This window comes from Chenopodium quinoa, unplaced genomic scaffold (assembly GCF_001683475.1).
Source record: "Chenopodium quinoa cultivar QQ74 unplaced genomic scaffold, ASM168347v1, whole genome shotgun sequence".
Classification (NCBI taxonomy): domain Eukaryota; kingdom Viridiplantae; phylum Streptophyta; class Magnoliopsida; order Caryophyllales; family Amaranthaceae; genus Chenopodium; species Chenopodium quinoa.
Genome location: NW_018742467.1, coordinates 1071897 through 1091535, shown reverse-complemented (window position 1 = coordinate 1091535; position 19639 = coordinate 1071897). Strand labels below are relative to the sequence as shown.

The 19639-nt window shown below is 36.2% G+C and overlaps 1 protein-coding gene across 1 annotated transcript; it reads left to right on the top strand.

Moving 5' to 3' along the window:
- The first annotated feature begins 10653 nt into the window (after window positions 1-10653).
- On the top strand, window positions 10654-12019 carry LOC110719047. Its single transcript, XM_021897960.1, has 2 exons — window positions 10654-11790; window positions 11980-12019. Exon 1 carries the CDS (start codon window positions 10798-10800, stop codon window positions 11515-11517), a length of 720 nt encoding a protein of 239 aa, XP_021753652.1. The 5' UTR covers window positions 10654-10797; the 3' UTR covers window positions 11518-11790; window positions 11980-12019.
- Window positions 12020-19639: the final 7620 nt, after the last annotated feature.

Genomic DNA, 19639 nt, shown 5'->3' with positions numbered 1-19639 from the left:
CGGCGCTTGACGTGCTCGTAGCTTTCAAGTAAGAGCCCCGGTTTTTGGGCGAAGCTCGCTTCGAGGGTAAGATTCGTTATCTTTTCTTTGTGATTATTTATTTATGCTTTATGATTTTAATTATTGCGAGTAGTTCCTCGGGTAGGGGTTTATTTCCGCGGTGAGTCGGACTCACTAAACCCCAACAAATAGTCATTTTTATGATTAGAGCAAAGGTCTCACCATGATCAATGCCTTCATATTGTACACACATTAACTACCTAGAGCTTTCTTGCCGGGAGGAATATGCTCTAATGTCCAAGTCCCATCATCTTACAATGCCCTTATTTCTTCTTTTATAGATTGTCGCCTACCTTCAGATTTCATGGATTTCTACAGGATTTTAGATCCTTTTCTAGAACAATAGCTGCTAGAAATTTGCGAAAATTCACAAAAAAAACATGTCACAAGTTATATAGTTTGCCAGAGGATAAGGTGTACCTGAAGGAGTGATGGGAGACAGAGAGTACGGAGACGGACTATTAATAAAAACGGAATGAGTCACAAAATCACAAAGCTTGACCGACAAAATTTTTTCACGAAAACCCATACCCAAGGGTTCAACTGTCGGTCTCGACAACAGGAGTGGTGCCATGGTGCTTGTAACCGGATCCTGCACCCGAGTGATTTCCATTAAGGAAGGTAGGAACTTCGTCCTGCTGATGTACATGACCCAGTAGAAAAAAAAGATTGGCACCGAGTAATGCCCATCGATTTTTAAAAAACCGGTGTGAAAAAAAATGGGCGGGATTTTGAGGGAGGATATTAGCACTAGTTCAAAAAAAAACCGGTGGGCAAAATAATAATCGCACTGATTTGAACCGGTGCCAAACATTTAAAAAAACCCTTTTATAAACCCCTTAACCCTAAAACTTCCTTTAGTCCTCTGATCTCCCATCTCTTTCCTTTGTTCTCATTCTCTCTCCTTTGTTCTCCTTCTCTCTCCTTCTCTATCCTTTCATTCTCGTTGCTTATTCTCTGTTGTGAGCTAGTTGCGAATCAACCATCTTGTTGTGAGCTCTTATCTCTTGCATTTGTTGCCCAAAAGATTGCATTTGCGCATGCATAGCTTGGAGGAGTTGAGTTTGAGTTAGCTCCGCTTGAGGTGCTTGTTCTTGATGGTTTCTTTGAGGGGCTTGGGTTTGATTGTTGTATTGGTTGTTCCTTGGATAGCTTCCTCTTGGGTTTTGGGGTTGAGATGGAGGTGGATTTTGATATTGAGGATTGAAGTTATAGGAAGGTTGAGCTTGTTGGTTCCATTGTTGAGGTTGAGGTACAAACCCGGGTGGTGGTTGTCTCCAAGCTACTCCACCGCCGCTTCCTCTAAATCCCTCTTGCCTTGTGTTGTATGCCGCTACATGTTCGGGGCTTAAACCTCCACAATAGGATGTATCATGGTTCGTTCCTCCACAATTTTGACAAGATAAAGAGTTAACTTGAGAAGAGCTTGCTCCACCACTTGAAATTGCATTCACACTCGTGTTCAATTTGGAAAGCCCTTTTGTTAGTTGATCAATTTGATGTTATAATTGATCAACTTTCTCCAATTCGTAAATACCACCTCTCTTTGGAGCGTTTCTTCTTTGGCCCCCCAAGAGTAATTATTTTCTATATCTTCTATTGTGGCTTCAACTTGATTTTGAGGGATCTTGATTAATTGACCACCCGCCCCCGCATTCAAATTGGCTCTTGACATGGGCTCCAATCCGTCATAGAAAAACCGCATAAGAAACCCTTGATTGTACTCATGTTGGGGACATGCTTGCACCAACTCTTTGAATCTCTCCCATGCTTCACCAAGACTTTCATCGGCCTCTTGCTCAAATAATGCAATTTTCCTTCTCATTTCGGCGGTCTTCTCTTAGGAGATAAAGCTCTTCAAAAACGCCTTTACAACCTCCCTCCATGTTGTGAGAGAGTTAGGCTTTACTTGCTTTAGCCATTTCTTTGCTCGTCCGGTGAGAGATTGCCGGAAAAGGTGCATACGAATGTAGTCTTGACTCACTTCATTGGTTAGAATCATTGCGCACAATTCAAGGAATCGTTCCAAATGTTCAATAGGGTCCTCAGTTGCACTTCCGGAAAATTGCTCCGATTGGACAATTCGAGTATATTGTGGATGGATTGAGAAGTTGGTTTCCGTGACGGGTAGCAAAATCCCTCCCGTGAGTTCATAATCCTCCGGATTTCCAAACTCAAGAAACAAGACATCATTCTCTTGTCCCGCCATTGATTCGCGTGGTGAACTTGAAGAGTAAGTATCACTCTCACTATCAACTATATCACCAAAACCTCTTCCCTCGTCTTGATAATGCCTACGGACTTGTCTCAAGGTTCGGTTGATTTCGTGGTCAATTTGATGTAAGGGTGCTCCTTGAGACCTCTTAAGCATTCACCAAAGCTAAGCAAACAATTAACAATGACAAGGATGATAAAACAAAAGAAACAAAAAGAGAAGAAAGCAAAATGACTCTAACAAAAGCAATAATATTCGCTAAACAAGCCGCTTCCCCGGCAACAGCGCCAAAATTTGATAAGGATAAGATAGGTCGTTAAGCTACCCTCCTAACCAAATTAATCATTTATAAAGCCTAAACCTACACTAAACTAGTTAGTGGCAAGTAAAGGTCGAACCACTATGGAAGCACGCTAATTCAACATCAAATATCACTAATGCAAGAGTGTAAAGGGGATTGTTTTGTTGGTTTTGTTGAGTAGAACACTAAAACTACAAGTAAGCAAGAAAATGATGATTAAAATCAATAGAAAATGACGCTAGGGGTTCGGGGGTTTCAAACATGATTAGAAAGAGGGAAACAATGATAGTTATCATGATGAACATGCCAAAGAACACAAGATTCTACCTAAACAATTTATTCTCATGCAATAGTCTAGGCAAATCAATGAAAGAAGTCTATGCTAATTAGGATCATTCTTATGCATCCTATTAGAAACAAGCAAATCAAGAGAATAAAGAATCACAATACATGAAACTCCATTTTAACAACTCATTCTCATGCAATCATTAAAATAGAGGTGATCTTAATCTAGTTCAAATCATTTTCATGCATTTAAACTAGAAGGCAATCAAATAAAGTGCAACAATAATCTCAAGCCATTAAAAATCATGTCTTTCATCAATTTAAGGCATGTAATGAATCCAACTATCATCATTCATCCATCATTCAATGCATATCTTCCACCCCCTTCCTCTAGCTAAGAGTTTAGCCTAGAGAAGGGAGATTAAACATAATATCAAAACTAGAAATAAACACAAGAAACTCAAAACAAAACATGATTGAAATATATGAAATCAATAATAACTAGATAAACTAATAAGATAGACAAAAATAAATAACAATAAAACAAATAAATAATATTAAAGGAAAGGAGAAGAGATTACTAAAGAAAGGATTGAAGAAAGATGAAAACTTGGATACTTGCTTGATTGATGGAAGATTAAAGCTTGAGCTAAGTTGAATACAATAAAGGAAGCTTGAATAACAAACTATTTTCTCTCTCTAGATTTGGCTAATGTTCTATGGAATTAGTACTAAGTGTCCTTCTATTACAAAGAGTCTCGTCTATATATATGTGGCTCCCCCCCAAAAGAAAGAGACTTGGACAACAAGGCATAAATAAATCGGAAACCCAGCCGTGCGCGCCCGCACAGAATGTGTGTGCGCCCTCTTAGCGTAGTGCGCGACCACTACTTTGAGGGTACGGGGAAAATGAGCGCGCCCGCGCATAAGTCCTGCGCGCCCGCGCATCAGGTGTGTGCGCCCGCACACAAGTCGCGCATAAGGTCGCGCAAACTCTCTAGTTATGCTCTGTTTCTTCAGTCTGGCTGTGCGGGTTCTGACAGGGCTGCGCGCCCGCACAGCCTCACATGTGCGCCCGCACAGAAGCCGCACAGTACCCCGCGCACAACAGTTAGCTTGGCTTCTTGACATCCTCTTTCTTTCGGCACATAATACCTACAAAACCAAAGCATGGAAATCAAAATAAAAACAAAGGGAGAAGACTAAGAGAAGGGAAGATAAGGGAGAAAAGGAAAGAGGAAGCAAAACTAAGTAAAAATGCTTAGAAAAAGGGCCAAACAAGCGCAAATGAGGGGAGAATCCTTAGAGAAAAAGGATAAAGAGTGGCATAAATGCCACTCATCATTGGTTTAATTGATTTTGTAATTGCTGGTTTTAATCGATTTTGGAATTTTCTGTGTTTAATTAATTTTTGAAATTGTTGTGTTTAATTGATTTTTCTGGGTTTAATTGATTTTCTTTGTTTTTAGGTGATTTTTGGTGTTTTTTTTTAAATAATTTTGAGTTCATGAATTTTGGTGTTTTATTAATTTGTGAATCCACATAGATTGTGAGTTTTTTTTTTTTTTTTTTTTTTTTTTTTTTTTTTTAGTTCATGAGTTTTCTGGGTTTTTCTAAGTTCGTGAATTTTTTTCTGGGTACCTGCATTAGTTTTTAGGGTTTTTTTTTTTTTTTTTTCACAGTTTATTGTGAGTTTTATTAATTTTGGCGTTTTAATTGATGCAGGTATTAGTTTATGACTCCATATCAAAGAATCAAGATGTTGATTTTGGAATATTGATTTAGATGTTGTAATTTTCTTTTTTGATTTTCATGTTGCATTTTTTTTTATTTTGATGTTATAATTTTTTCTTGATATTGTATAATAACAATTTAATGATAAATATATTTATGATTATATTTCATTATCATACTCGGTTAATTTTGATGTTGTGTTTCTTATATTTAATTGTCTGATTATATTTCAAGTGAAAAAAGCAAACAGAAAAAAACATACATGAAATGGCACCGGTTAACCGGTGCCACTTTACTTTAACACCAAACAAAAAAATAAAAATCGGGAATTTATTCTCAACGGTTTTGAACCGGTGGCTTTTAATTGAAGGATTGCCATCCCTCAAATGCTCAACGGTTCATCAAAATCGGTGGCGTTGAGGGGTTTTAAACCCGTGTCAATCTTCTTCTTTCTACTAGTGAGGGGACCCCGCGCCCGCGCTATTACCTCCGGGTGAAGCAGGTGATGCGTGGTGAACCTGCCCAACCATGGGATCATCTGCAATCGCAGGTTGTTGGGTGTGCGTGGCAGGCGAGGCAGCCTGCTCAACATGAACTAGAATCACACTCTTATCACCAATAATCATCTCATTATCACCAAATACTTCATACTCAAATAAATCATCATGCACATCATTATTTTGATAAAAAAAACCATGGGCTCTATATTTACATCATTCGGACTATCAAAAGGAAACATACCCTTCACAAATTTGACATTACAAGAGAAAAAAAAAACTTTTGACCTAAGGTCATACAATCTCCATCCTTTCTTCCCAAGGGGATATCCCACAAAAATACATTTCTACATCGACTTGCAAATTTTTCCCCATTTTTTTTTTCTGATTATGAGCAAAAAAATGACATACAAAAGTACTGAGTGCATCAAATAAGGGTGGTTTATTGAAAAAAATTTAACATGGAGTTTTATTTTGTAACAAGGGAGTGGGTGTATGATTAATTAGATGAGCAGCAGCAAGGACACACTCCCCCAAAAATAAATAGGAAAATTGGCTTGAAACCTCAAACCCTCCTAACTTCAAGAATGTGTTTGTGCTTTCTCTCGACCCTCCCATTATGTTGTGGAGTCCCCACATAAGAGGTTTAAAAAATTATTCCAGTGGCACTAAAGTATTCGTGCAAGCAATTAAATTCAGTGCCATTATCACTTTGCACAACCTTAATAGTTTGAAAAAATTGCCTATCAACCATTGCAATAAATGCTAAAAAACATTCGAAAAACCTCAGTTTTATCAACGCACATGTAAATCCAACTACTCGGGATTAGTCATCAACAATAATAGTAAAACAATAACAAGCTCCACACGACAAAACATGTCGATACAGACCCCACAAATCACAATGTATTTTCTAAAAAAATTCTAGAAGCTCTATCTCTACGATGTTTAGCACACATACATACCTCACACAGTTTAGCAAGATTATGTTTATTTCCACTAATGAGGAAGTAACTTAACACTTTTTTGGAGAGATGACCTATTCGACAACAACATGATTCACTGAATCTAAATTGCTAAATTAGTATAGTCCGTCTCTCCTAGCTCTCGTTTCAATCAACTCCTTCGTTTGATCATGTACAACACACATGTAAAGGTTAAATTGGTTAATACAATTCATATCATTGGTAATTTGTGATATAGAAAATAACTTCAACTTTAATTGGGAACATAAAGAACCCCGATTAGGATGAGATTGCCCGACAAACAAACAGACTTAATTAAAGAAGCCAATACTATGTCACCATTGGGAAGACCAACAGGACACTCAAAATTTTGCGTATCAAACCAATACTATGTCTCCGGTTACATGATGAGTTTCCTCTTTATCAGTAATCTAAGAGGTAACATCAAATTTTCCATTCAACCGATTATCGGGAGCTTTAACATTACCAAACAATCTCTTAATTGCATTAGGAAAGAAACTATATGTAGACGCCTGGTTGTGTCCCCCCAAAAACCAAACTCAGTGATGAGTACATTTGACGTTATTGAATATAAAATGAGGTGAAATGTGAAAGAGTCCCGTAAATCTCTCTATTTTTAATAAAAAAAGAAAAAAATTGCTCCCATTAATCTGAACTTTGCCTCGTCCGCCCAGATTAATCTCAACTTTCGTTTATTATCTATCGCTCCCAACTTTAGGGGCTATTAATTTCTATTGCACCTAAATGACTTGAAACCGGTTGAAGAGGTAAATTTTGCTGACTTGTGATTAGTTGCACACGTGTCACATAATGATTGGTTAAAATTAAAAAAAAATCCAAAACCTTCCCATGACAGCAATAGCCCGCCCCACCCACCCATCCACGGCCACAAACACCTTCCCCTGGAGCACCAACCACCGCCCAGGCCACCTTTCCTGCCTTGTTGTCGACGCCACGGCCACCATCCACCCTCCCATGCTCCTTCACTCTCCACGACCACAACCACAGCCCCATGTCTCTCGTCTCGCGCACCAAAATTGGGGAACATAAATTAAAGGGGGCAAAATTCGACGAGGAAAGGGGTGGAATTCAATGGGGAAAAGGATGGGTACGCGGAATTCGGTAGGAAAGGGGAGAAAACGACGGTAAAGCTAGTGAAAACGGCGAGGGAACTAGGGAAGTGAGATGCGTGGTCGTGGTACTGCGGTTGTGTGGTAGTGCGTGGCTGGTGCGCAGTTGTTGTCGTGATGTTGTGGGGCTAAAGGGGGAGAAAACGGTCGGCTATTTTCGATGGTTTAGGGGGATTAGGGGCCGGTTTCCGGCAAGTTTGGAGGCTGGGGTTAGGGTTCCGGTGGGTTAGGGGGTGGGGAGAGGGTTGCTGGTATTTTGGTTTAAGTTGTTTTTTTTTTGTGATTTTATTTTTTTTTTAATTTTGTTTGGACCTATCATGTGTGGACATGTGTCTAGGGAACCTGCAATATTAGGTTAGATTACCTGTTATGTGCAATAGGAATTAATACCCCCTAAAGTTGGGAGTGATAGATAATAAACGAAAGTTGGGATTAATTTGGGTGGACGAGGCAAAGTTCAGATTAATAGGAGCAATTTTTCCTAAAAAAAATACTTCTTTCTGTTTTTGAAAATCTGTCTTTTCGTTCGCTATTTATGAAAATTGTCTAGTCAAGTTTAGTTTGGTCCATTATATGGGTTCAATAATTGTGTATTTGGATGGGGATTGAAAATACCTTTCCAACGATATATTATAAGTCCAATTCCGATGAATAATGAGGAAGTTATGGCCAAAATACTAAACTAGGCCCAAACCGGATTTAATCTATGACCCAATGATCATGTGGAGGGTCCAAAGGTTTTTAATCCCATTCCTAAAGTAATTAGGATTAATTAGGATCTTCTATAAGTTTCTATAAGATATTAATTATCCTTTTTGAAAAGACAAGATTAAAGAGTTTGAAATTGAATAAAACTTTCCTTTTTTAAATCCTAATTCTATTCAAACTGAAAGCCGTTCAAAGACAGTCAGAAATTTTTTTCATGCCTCATAATTTTTATCCAAATCTTATTTTTCAGATATATCTTGAAATTATCTTTACAATGATATATTATAATATTAATTTCGAGCTATAACGAAAAAGATATGAAAAAACTACGAAACACTATCCAAAACTGACACCGTCCCACTATTTCGGCCATGTCTTTTATTCTAAAAAATATTTTAATCTAGTTCTAATTGTGTTTCTAACTAGACTTCAATAGACTTCCAACGACATATTATTTATCTTATCCGACCTCTGGATCAAAAGTTATGATAAAAACAAACACAAATATCTGTATGCGACTGGCCATATGGTGGGGCAGGAGTTACTTATAGGGTGTTAATCATTTGGTAAGTGGTTACATGTAGAGTGTTACTGGTTTGGTCTGGGGTTACTTGTAAGGTGTTACTGGTTTCGTCAGGGGTTACTTGTAGGGTGTTACTGCTTTGGTATGGGTTACTCGTTCGGTCAGGATTTACTTGTTTGGTCAGATGGTTACTTATTTTGGTGTTACTTTTTTGGGCATGGGTTACTCGTAGTAGGTTATTCATTTTGTCATGGATTACTTATTCTTGAATTACTTATTTTAGGGTTACTTGTTTGGTCAAGGGTAAATTATAGGGTTAGTTATTTAAGAGTTACTCGGTCCGTCGGGGATTACTCTCATACAGGATTCGCGTTAAGCGAGTAGGTAATTAACTCCTACTAATAACTCCTAAATAAGTAACCTCTAAAAGTAATAACTCATACAAGTAACCCTTGAAAAAAAAGTAACCCCTAAATGAATAACCCATACAAGTAACCCTTGTCACACGGTGTTGCCTGCTGATAAGTCCTATTTTGCACATGTTTTAGGTGGGTATCTAAGCTCATTTTATTACAAAATTAGAGATCTTTGGTGCATATTTGCATTATTTGCTTAAGTTGTGCTCTACTACTCTTCGTTTGTGTGTTTTGATGAATTTCAGGTGATTTATATGCAAATGGAGTATGGTTGGCTAATATTGAGTATAATAATCATGGAGTATGAAAACATATTGCTTAAGAATATCAAATCATGTGTTCGAGACGAACTTGAGTGAAAATGAAGCAAAACGTTGATGAAATACTTGACAAATATGACACCTGTTCACTATTATGCTCATAACTTTTGATATACAAATGATAATGGAGTGATTCAAATTGCATTGGAAAGTAGACTTGAAGACCTTTCCAACGATATATTACAAGCCTCAAACAGAGCTCCGGATATGAAGTTATGACTGATTTAAGATGAGTTAAATACAAACTATTTGCTGCAGCCTCTACGTGCCCGATCGGGCATGGTCCGCCCGGTTGGACCGGGCACATAGGAGTTAGATGATTTTTGGTATTTTCGAAGGTAGAAAGCAATTTATGAAGACCGCCCCACGCGCGCGATCGGGCAAGGTCAGCCCGGTTGGACCGGGCACGTGGTGGAAGAAGTGCTACGAAGGAAAGCAACTCCGTACTCTCACCGCCCGATCGGGAGGTGCTTGCCCGGTTGGACCGGGCACAGTTATGCGACACTCCGTATTATTATTTTCTTATTTTTAGGTCATTAAGGGTATAAATACCCCTTGTAATCTTCATTAGAAAGAAGTTTTAAGTTTTCCATTATTCCTCTTTCTCTCTCTAGAGTTCTAGTTTATTACTTTGAAGCAATTTTAATTCTTTCCATTAGATTTGAGCATTGTTTTTCAACAATTTAATTCCTTTCAATTGAAGAATCCTTGGTATTCACTTCTACTTCATTCTCTTTCAATTATAATTGCTTTTCAATTATGTTTTCCATATTCATGATTGTTATTGTTTCTTTCAATATGTGTGAGTAGATTTTCTATTCCAAGATCTAGGGTAGCCCAATTATGATTGATGCATGAATTAAAACTTTAAATTCCCCAATAATAATCCCAATTGACATGCTTAATTGATTGTGTTTATGCCAATACTAGATTAGGAATAATTAGTATTGTTATCATCCCTTTGTTCTTATTGCAACGGAAGTTGGGTATTAACGGGATTAGGTTATTCCAATTAAGGGTTTGAAGATCATCACGGAAGTAGATGATTGAATAATTAGGAATCTAGGCATGGTGTTTAATGTCCCTTATTCGCTTGATTCCACGGAAGTAGGCTTGATAGTTAATTTGGGAAGCCATTGATAACTTGGAAGAGACCTTTGGTATTATTATTAGGGATTGCTTTTCTTCTTGTCAATTGATTTATATATTGGGGGTAGATTTATTAGTTTATCAATCATAATCGTGGTAATGCTTGATCTTGGATGCTTTAGTTTATTGATTAATATTTCCTCTAGTTAATTGTGTTATTTAATATATTAGTTGATTATTATCATCCATTATTGATTGGTGACGTGCTTAGTGATTAATTGAGTCTGATTAATTGAATGAACCATAGTCTCTTGGGATTCGATCCTTACTTGCCCTACTACACAGTTAGAAGGAATAGTTAGGTTATTTTTGTTAGGTACGCGATAAGCCTATCAAATTTTGGCGCCGTTGCCGGGGACTAACGGTTTTCATCTAATTATTTGTGATTCGTTTTTGCTAAGATTTTGGTTTGTTGCTTTGGCTATTATTAACTTCTTTTTCTCTTATGAGTTGATGATATACATGCCTTGGAGATGGATGATTTATTGTCACGTCTTGCATCTGGCCATTGTTCTTGTTATTATCTTTATCATGAAAACCCTGATTGCCCTTATAGTGAGTATTTTGTTCGAGCTCCGGATGATTTTAGAATCTTTCCATTCATATATGATTATTCTAAAAAACGGTTTGTTCTAAATGAAATTTATTGGAGGATTCATGATGAATATTATCATAATTTGTATAATACGTCGGAGGAAGAATCATTTGTTGAAAAACCGATGGTTAAAGAGTCATTGGTTATAGAATCAGTGGTTGAGGTATCATTGGTTCCAATAGAAGAAGAATCATTAGTTGTAGAACCATTGGTTGAAAAGTCATTGGTTGTAGAACCAATGGTTGAAAATTTTTTTTCTTTTGCTAATGAACTTATTCGTGAGCGTAAAATAATAGAGACGTTATTGGGTGATGATAAAGAACAAGACTACCTCCATGTTCGTTCTATTAATTCTAAATTTTTAGCGGAGGAAGCAGAAGGTTGTGGTGTATCTTCATCTTTTTCTTTTGATTTTTCTTTTTACCTTGAGTTATCTTTGTGTGCTCCTAATCTTTTCTATGTAAGGATTACTGTGCTTGCAATTGAGCCCTATATAGTGCTTAATGAAATGTTTGCAGGAGCGTATGATAAGTTACTCAAGGCGTTAAATTCTTCTGATGGAAGGAGAATGGTCAAGCTTAAGACCTTGATAAACTAGCGCTTTGCGGGAGGCAACCCGTATTTCATTATTTTTATTTTAGTCTTTTCTAATTTTTGTGTGTTTTCATTTTTCTTTGATTCTTAGAGAGGTAAGGAGAGTACATCTTATGCTTGTGGGAGTTCTCTTGGTGCAGATTTTGATCTAAAAGGCTGATTTAAAAGGAGAAGAATTCGCTGGACTGCGTTCGAGTTCGATCAGGAAGAGCTCGCCCGATCGGGCGCGCGTATGGATCAGCAAAACTGCTCAATTTCGACAGGCCATAACTTTCTGGTTAATTATCGGATTTTTTTTATGTGACCTATCGTTGGAAAGATCTTTAAGTATACTTTCCAATGCAATTAGAATCACTGCATTATATTTTATACATCAAAAGTTATGATCAAAACAGTGCACATGACTCAATTTTATTCTTTTTCCCACTAACACTTTGTTTCGTTTTTGCTCAATTTTGTTCCAAAGAGATGCATTGCAATCCTCGAGGCTTTGGTGACATTATTTTGGGTGATGATGAAGATGAGGTTTGACTACAAGTTTCCCTTTAAGACAATGAGGACATTGTCTGATTTAGCTTGGGGGGAAGTTCTTGTGTACACAAGGTACATCTTTCACTCTCTCTTTCTACTTTAGTGTGTTTTCACTAGCAGTAAGGTTTAATGCTTTCTTCTGGAAAAAGAAATGAAAAATAAAAGAATCATGATAATGAACGGCCAACGGCCATTGAACTACTTCCCTGTGCCCCTATCCTTTATGCCAAAAGGTTTTGATTTATTTTCGATTGAAAGACTTGCATAGTGGACTAAAAGATCATGATTTGACCTTGAATTTGTTGATCCCTAGTAGGAGTCAAGGTTATTTAACTATGTATGATTCAGGAGCTTGACTGTGTTAACCGTGAGGCTTGAGCCTTATATATTCATTCTTGTGTGTGTTTAGTTCCTGGTGTAGCATTGATCTTAGTTTTGACTTTAGACTCTTAGTAGTGTGTCGTAATGCATTGCACGTGCACATTGAAATGACGAAGGCCATGTTCATTAGGTAGCCTCCAGACAAAATTAGAACATCAGTTCCCTTCTTGCTTACCCATGTTGTAGCTTGACTATATTTTTCATTAACTCCACAAAAATTACCCCTTGGCCCCAATTTGATTACTTTTCCCAAGTCTAGCTTGGGGGAGCTATTTTATGCGGTATTTTTGCGTGATTCTGTTTCAAGTTGCAATTGATGCGAAAATATTGAAAAGAAAAGGAAGAAGAAGAGAAAAAGTGAGAAAAGGAGGTTTGATTGAATTACTTGAAAAAAAAAGTAACATTTCTTGAAAAAGAAAGAGAGAAATAAAGAAAAGAAAGAAAAATATTTGGAAAAAGTTTCAAATGAAAAATTGTTGGATTGAAATAAAAAAAATAAAAAGATAAAAAAAAAAAAAATAAAGAAATGAAGCAAACAAGTAAAAGAAGGTTGAAGAGTTGAGAATGTAGGTGGATGAGATGATGGTTGTGTTTTCATTGTAATTGGGTTTGTGTTTCATTGATCGAAGTTGATGAATCGAGGTGTGACTCATCGCATTTGATAGTTCCCCCCGGTTAGACTATTATAGCTCTCATTCCCCAAATTATTGTCCTACCCATTCTTATTCCCGACCTACGTTACAAGCTTCACAAAGTCCTTCCGATCTTCGTGCATAGCATTGCGTTCATGTGAATTGAGTCTTTTGTCAAAATGCTGGAGTATATGTTGCATTTCAAGTCGACATTGACTAGGTTGAGCGTTATTATAACCCTCTAAACACGCGAGTGTTGTGAGATGGGGGGATTGCATTGTTGGTGGGGATGGTGAGAGATCGAGCTCATTTTTAGCTCGCCACATAAAAAGTGTGTTGAGTGACCACCGATGTGAGATACTCTAGTCTTCGATTCTTGAATTATAAATGGTTGGTCTCATTTGACGATTAATTAGGTGGATCGACGGTTTGAGTAATTTGATTGGTTGATTAGGATGCATGCTCGTTTGATTTCGATTTTGAATCCTTGTTTGATTTTGCATTATGGGGTGAAGCATGTTGTTTGGTTGTTGATTGTTGTTGATTATTGTTAATTGTCTTGCTTGAGGACAAGCAAGAGTTTAGCTTGGGGGAATTTGATAAGTCCTATTTTGCACATGTTTTAGGTGGGTATCTAAGCTCATTTTATTACAAAATTAGAGATCTTTGGTGCATATTTGCATTATTTGCTTAAGTTGTGCTCTACTACTCTTCGTTTGTGTGTTTTGATGAATTTCAGGTGATTTATATGCAAATGGAGTATGGTTGGCTAATATTGAGTATAATAATCATGGAGTATGAAAACATATTGCTTAAGAATATCAAATCATGTGTTCGAGACGAACTTGAGTGAAAATGAAGCAAAACGTTGATGAAATACTTGACAAATATGACACCTGTTCACTATTATGCTCATAACTTTTGATATACAAATGATAATGGAGTGATTCAAATTGCATTGGAAAGTAGACTTGAAGACCTTTCCAACGATATATTACAAGCCTCAAACAGAGCTCCGGATATGAAGTTATGACTGATTTAAGATGAGTTAAATACAAACTATTTGCTGCAGCCTCTACGTGCCCGATCGGGCATGGTCCGCCCGGTTGGACCGGGCACATAGGAGTTAGATGATTTTTGGTATTTTCGAAGGTAGAAAGCAATTTATGAAGACCGCCCCACGCGCCCGATCGGGCAAGGTCAGCCCGGTTGGACCGGGCACGTGGTGGAAGAAGTGCTACGAAGGAAAGCAACTCCGTACTCTCACCGCCCGATCGGGAGGTGCTTGCCCGGTTGGACCGGGCACAGTTATGCGACACTCCGTATTATTATTTTCTTATTTTTAGGTCATTAAGGGTATAAATACCCCTTGTAATCTTCATTAGAAAGAAGTTTTAAGTTTTCCATTATTCCTCTTTCTCTCTCTAGAGTTCTAGTTTATTACTTTGAAGCAATTTTAATTCTTTCCATTAGATTTGAGCATTGTTTTTCAACAATTTAATTCCTTTCAATTGAAGAATCCTTGGTATTCACTTCTACTTCATTCTCTTTCAATTATAATTGCTTTTCAATTATGTTTTCCATATTCATGATTGTTATTGTTTCTTTCAATATGTGTGAGTAGATTTTCTATTCCAAGATCTAGGGTAGCCCAATTATGATTGATGCATGAATTAAAACTTTAAATTCCCCAATAATAATCCCAATTGACATGCTTAATTGATTGTGTTTATGCCAATACTAGATTAGGAATAATTAGTATTGTTATCATCCCTTTGTTCTTATTGCAACGGAAGTTGGGTATTAACGGGATTAGGTTATTCCAATTAAGGGTTTGAAGATCATCACGGAAGTAGATGATTGAATAATTAGGAATCTAGGCATGGTGTTTAATGTCCCTTATTCGCTTGATTCCACGGAAGTAGGCTTGATAGTTAATTTGGGAAGCCATTGATAACTTGGAAGAGACCTTTGGTATTATTATTAGGGATTGCTTTTCTTCTTGTCAATTGATTTATATATTGGGGGTAGATTTATTAGTTTATCAATCATAATCGTGGTAATGCTTGATCTTGGATGCTTTAGTTTATTGATTAATATTTCCTCTAGTTAATTGTGTTATTTAATATATTAGTTGATTATTATCATCCATTATTGATTGGTGACGTGCTTAGTGATTAATTGAGTCTGATTAATTGAATGAACCATAGTCTCTTGGGATTCGATCCTTACTTGCCCTACTACACAGTTAGAAGGAATAGTTAGGTTATTTTTGTTAGGTACGCGATAAGCCTATCACCTGCCACACTGAAAACCTGCCAAAAACAAAAAAACGCAAAAATTGTTGTCCATTGAGTTTTATTCCAATTCAAATTTAGATTCTTTTAAATCCCTTCAACCCTTATTTTTCCAATAAATAGAGGTCATATTACCCTTTTTTCAATCACCAACAATCATTTAATTCTATGCTTTTCTCTCTACAAGCTAAAAGCTTATTCTTTCTCCCTCTTTCTAAGCCTTTTCTTTTCAAATAAAATATTTGTCCATCACGAGACTAAGACGCACATAACCAAGCTCAAAGTTGCCTTCTCCCTAGACATGGAAGGTTGATAATTTATGAGGGTTTGGTCCCAAATTTTACTTCAATTCTTTGATTAGATTTATCTGTTTAATATTTTTATTGAAGTTACTAACGTGCGTATTGTTTTGATAGAAATAGATACGAGGCAATGTAAGTATTTTATTGCTCTATATCTTTAGAAAGCATGCTTAGATTATTTTGGCTCCTAGTATCATGTTAGCATGTTATTTATTGCTTTCTAGTATCATGCTTAGGTTGTTTCCTATTTTCTTCTATCATGTTAGTATCACGTTAAAGCTAAAACTTTGATTTTTTAATGCTTATTGACATGTTAGGATTTGTTATTAATCTTGTTAGTGTCATATCTAGAATCTTGCTAATATTATTATGCTTTGATGAGAATAATATTATGATGATAATTTGTTGTGTCAATATTATTATGTTGCTTGATATTATTATCGTTATTGCTTGATCACGCCCTCTCTTGCAGTTTATAGGGAATTTGTACTTGAAATCACGCTTAATAAGATAATTAATAATTTTATTTAGGCTAATGTTAATTCAAGTGATCGTCAATAATAGATTTGTTTGTGCATCAATTTCAACCAACATAGATTAAACAGGTTTTAGGGTTAATCTAATAATTGTATGTTATTCAAAAAGTGCACAAGAATATGAGAAGACTAAAGTAGAGGCCTATTTTTAGTGTGGGATCAATCTCTTTTAGGTTGGATTTGTACGGTGTCCACGAATATCCAGTCATGGGTCAGGACCACTATGGAGTTAGTGATCTCATGGATCGTGAAGGGGTGTAAACTTCACCCTGTGAATGGTTTACAAGTTCCTAAAACTTGTTGGCGACTCTTTTGCTCTACCTTCCTTCCCTTTGGGCGCCACCATACTTAAGTGAGAGATCACAGCGGGGCTCAAGTAAAGATGCTTGAAATATTCCCTACACTATGAATATTTTTAAAAACGGAAAGAAATATTTTTGTTAAAACAGAAGCATTCACATGTCTCTTTCACATTTCACCTTGTTCGATAATCGATGAAGTGAAAGATATTCATCACTGGGTTTGGTTTTTGGGGAGAATAATTAGGTGTCTACACTATCAGATGGAGCACTCAAAACAATAATAGATGAATACTTTGGAGGATTTTAGGTACTCTTAGCGGAATTTCACAAATTATATTTGTTTGCACTTAAACATGATCTACATGCATAACACGTAAAGAATCACATAATACATACCTTTGATAATAGAGCCCCAAGTGTTGCTTCTATACTTAATCCACAAGATAGGATTGAACCTGCACTACTGCTAGGTAGTTGGGCACAACACTTCGAACCACCTTCTACGGAGAGGGGAGGATAAAACCAAGCCACGAACAACCACGACCACCACCGTGCACCACCGACGTGTGCAGTCATGAGGGAAGAGGAGAGAGTTTGTGCATGAGGTTAGGGTTTGGCTGCTAGCAAGTCCATTCTTAATTGACTGCTAATTGTGTTATATCAAACCGTAGGCAAGGCCTCTACTTATACATGTATAATTATAGTCCAAACCAAGCCCACAATACTCTCCCTTTAAACCCCATATGGCAGGTCACTCCATGAGGCCAATAATGGGCTTCTTTCTTTTGTTCAATCTAGCACCCTATTATGTGACCTTATAGGATCTATTCTATTGACATTTGGACTATTTGACTAGCCCAAAGATCATTTATCACGTCTAGCAACAGATAATGACGACCTAAAAGAACGAACTTAATTATCTCCATAATTCGATCCATTATATATCTTGTAATTACACTTAACGAAGACATAAATCCTTCAATCCCACTTGTAGACAAGTGTGCGATATTCAAATTCCTTAAGTCAATATGTGTCAATTTGATAATATGATTGTATCTCATGTTGTGATCATATTAATCTACAAATATTTTCTTCAAAACTGAGTTAGAATTACAAAACAAATGATTACTAAGTAATACATTTGAGCACGACAATGCATTCACTGAATTCTCCCTCTTCAAGTCGTGATGACACTTTCCTAATTTAATAGGTAGACTCAATCCAATCTTGTGGCAACCAAAGCTCCAACTTAACAATTGAAATAACCAGGAAACACCCTTATAATCTCCACTTACGGGTAGTCGTTTGAGTGCACCATAGTGAAACAAATCATCGAATGAAATCAATGTTCCACTCATTATGTCAAAGGAATCCACTAATATGTCCAGAAGATCTATACTTGAACTTCAAAGTAGGTCAATAGTTCGATCATGCATCATTCATGCATATCCATGTGATTGACCAAGCAACACTATGCCCCTACAACCCATGAAACCGCGCTATCCAATTAATCTTACATTCTAGTCCCTTCATTTAAATCATTTATGTCCACTTTAATGATTTCAAACTAGAAACTTAAATAATGTATGAATTCAGTTCACTCGTGGGGTTTCATTCACCAGGTCATCAATCTGATGAGCCCATCAATTCATAACTATTTTGGAGATTTTATTTAATTTCAAAAACCATAATTAAATAAGATTGAAACTTTGTTTCAATTGATGAACATAATTATGCAAGTTAATGTATTACTTATGTAATATGCTTTCTCAAAACATACACAACTTAAATTACATAACTTGCTTCAATCCAAGAACCTTAGTGTGACTCTCACACCTTTGTTATGGAAGGGGTTTAGTAAATATAATTCATGAGACATTCTTATAAATATGAATTTTTCAACTTCTAAATTTTAATATAATATTCATCTCTATACACTAAGAGTTTTCTTTTATCCTTTTACTAGGAATTAGGAATTTCTAATTGTATTCCAATGTTATATTGGATTTCGATTGAATTGCGTCATCACTTGTTCTTAAAACACGTAAATCAAATATACAAGTATAGTCCATGACATGAATGATGCATCCTTTGCAAAATACATAAGGAGCATCACTCAAAACCTTAATTTCATCAACTTTTCTCAAAGCATTGAATCCTCAAGCAATGTGCCATGTTACATGGGATTCAAACTCTTTCAATATAATGTTAAACCTCATAAGAACCTTATCAATATAAGCTTCTTAATCAAACTCAAACATCCTTCAAAAACTATCTCAATAGATCTTGAATCCCAACTGTACTCATCTTCCTCTTCAAGGTTTTTCATACAAAATGCATTAGCCATTACTTGACTCTTCAAGCAATGAATAATTTCTCTTTGTATTAGACTAAGAATACTTCATAGCTCCCCACTAAAAATCTTGTATACATAACATCTTCATTTTATGAGTACATCAAACAATTTTGATTAACTCACAAAATTAAGAATACTAACTCCATGATGCTTACTTTGATCCAGGCCATAAATGAACCTCTTATACATCCTTAAGATTATTGGATTTTCAAAACTATTCTGATTGTATCATATACAAGTCTTCTTTCATGAACCATTTCAAGAAAGTGTTTTTGAAATCCGTCTACCAAATCTCATAAGGGAAAATCACTAAAATATCTTTAATGATCTTGGCAATATGACTAATGTAAATGTTTCATCGTAATCATAGTCATAGTATGAATTAGTTGAATCCTTTAATAAGCCTTTGCTTTGGTTCGAAATTATTTTTCTTTCTTGTCTGTTTTGCTAATGATGAGTCTCACCCAATTAAGAAAATTAATCAAGTGTCATACACTTTCTTACAAACTTAGAATCTATTTAGGATTTCCATGGTTTTTAAACCACTTGGAGTTAAACCTTGTCAAATCATCTTTAATACTTACATAATCATAATGCTCCAAAATAATTATTTTAGAACTCTTAGTCAATATGAATCCATATTTCTTTGGCTAGGTTTTATGTATACTAGTCATCATAGTGGGTTTTGATGCAACAATTGAAACTTATACAATAACTTTGCTTAGTTTTCAATGAGAAACGCCAATGGACGATGTGCACTTGGAATGTACTACCTTCGACAGATGGTTA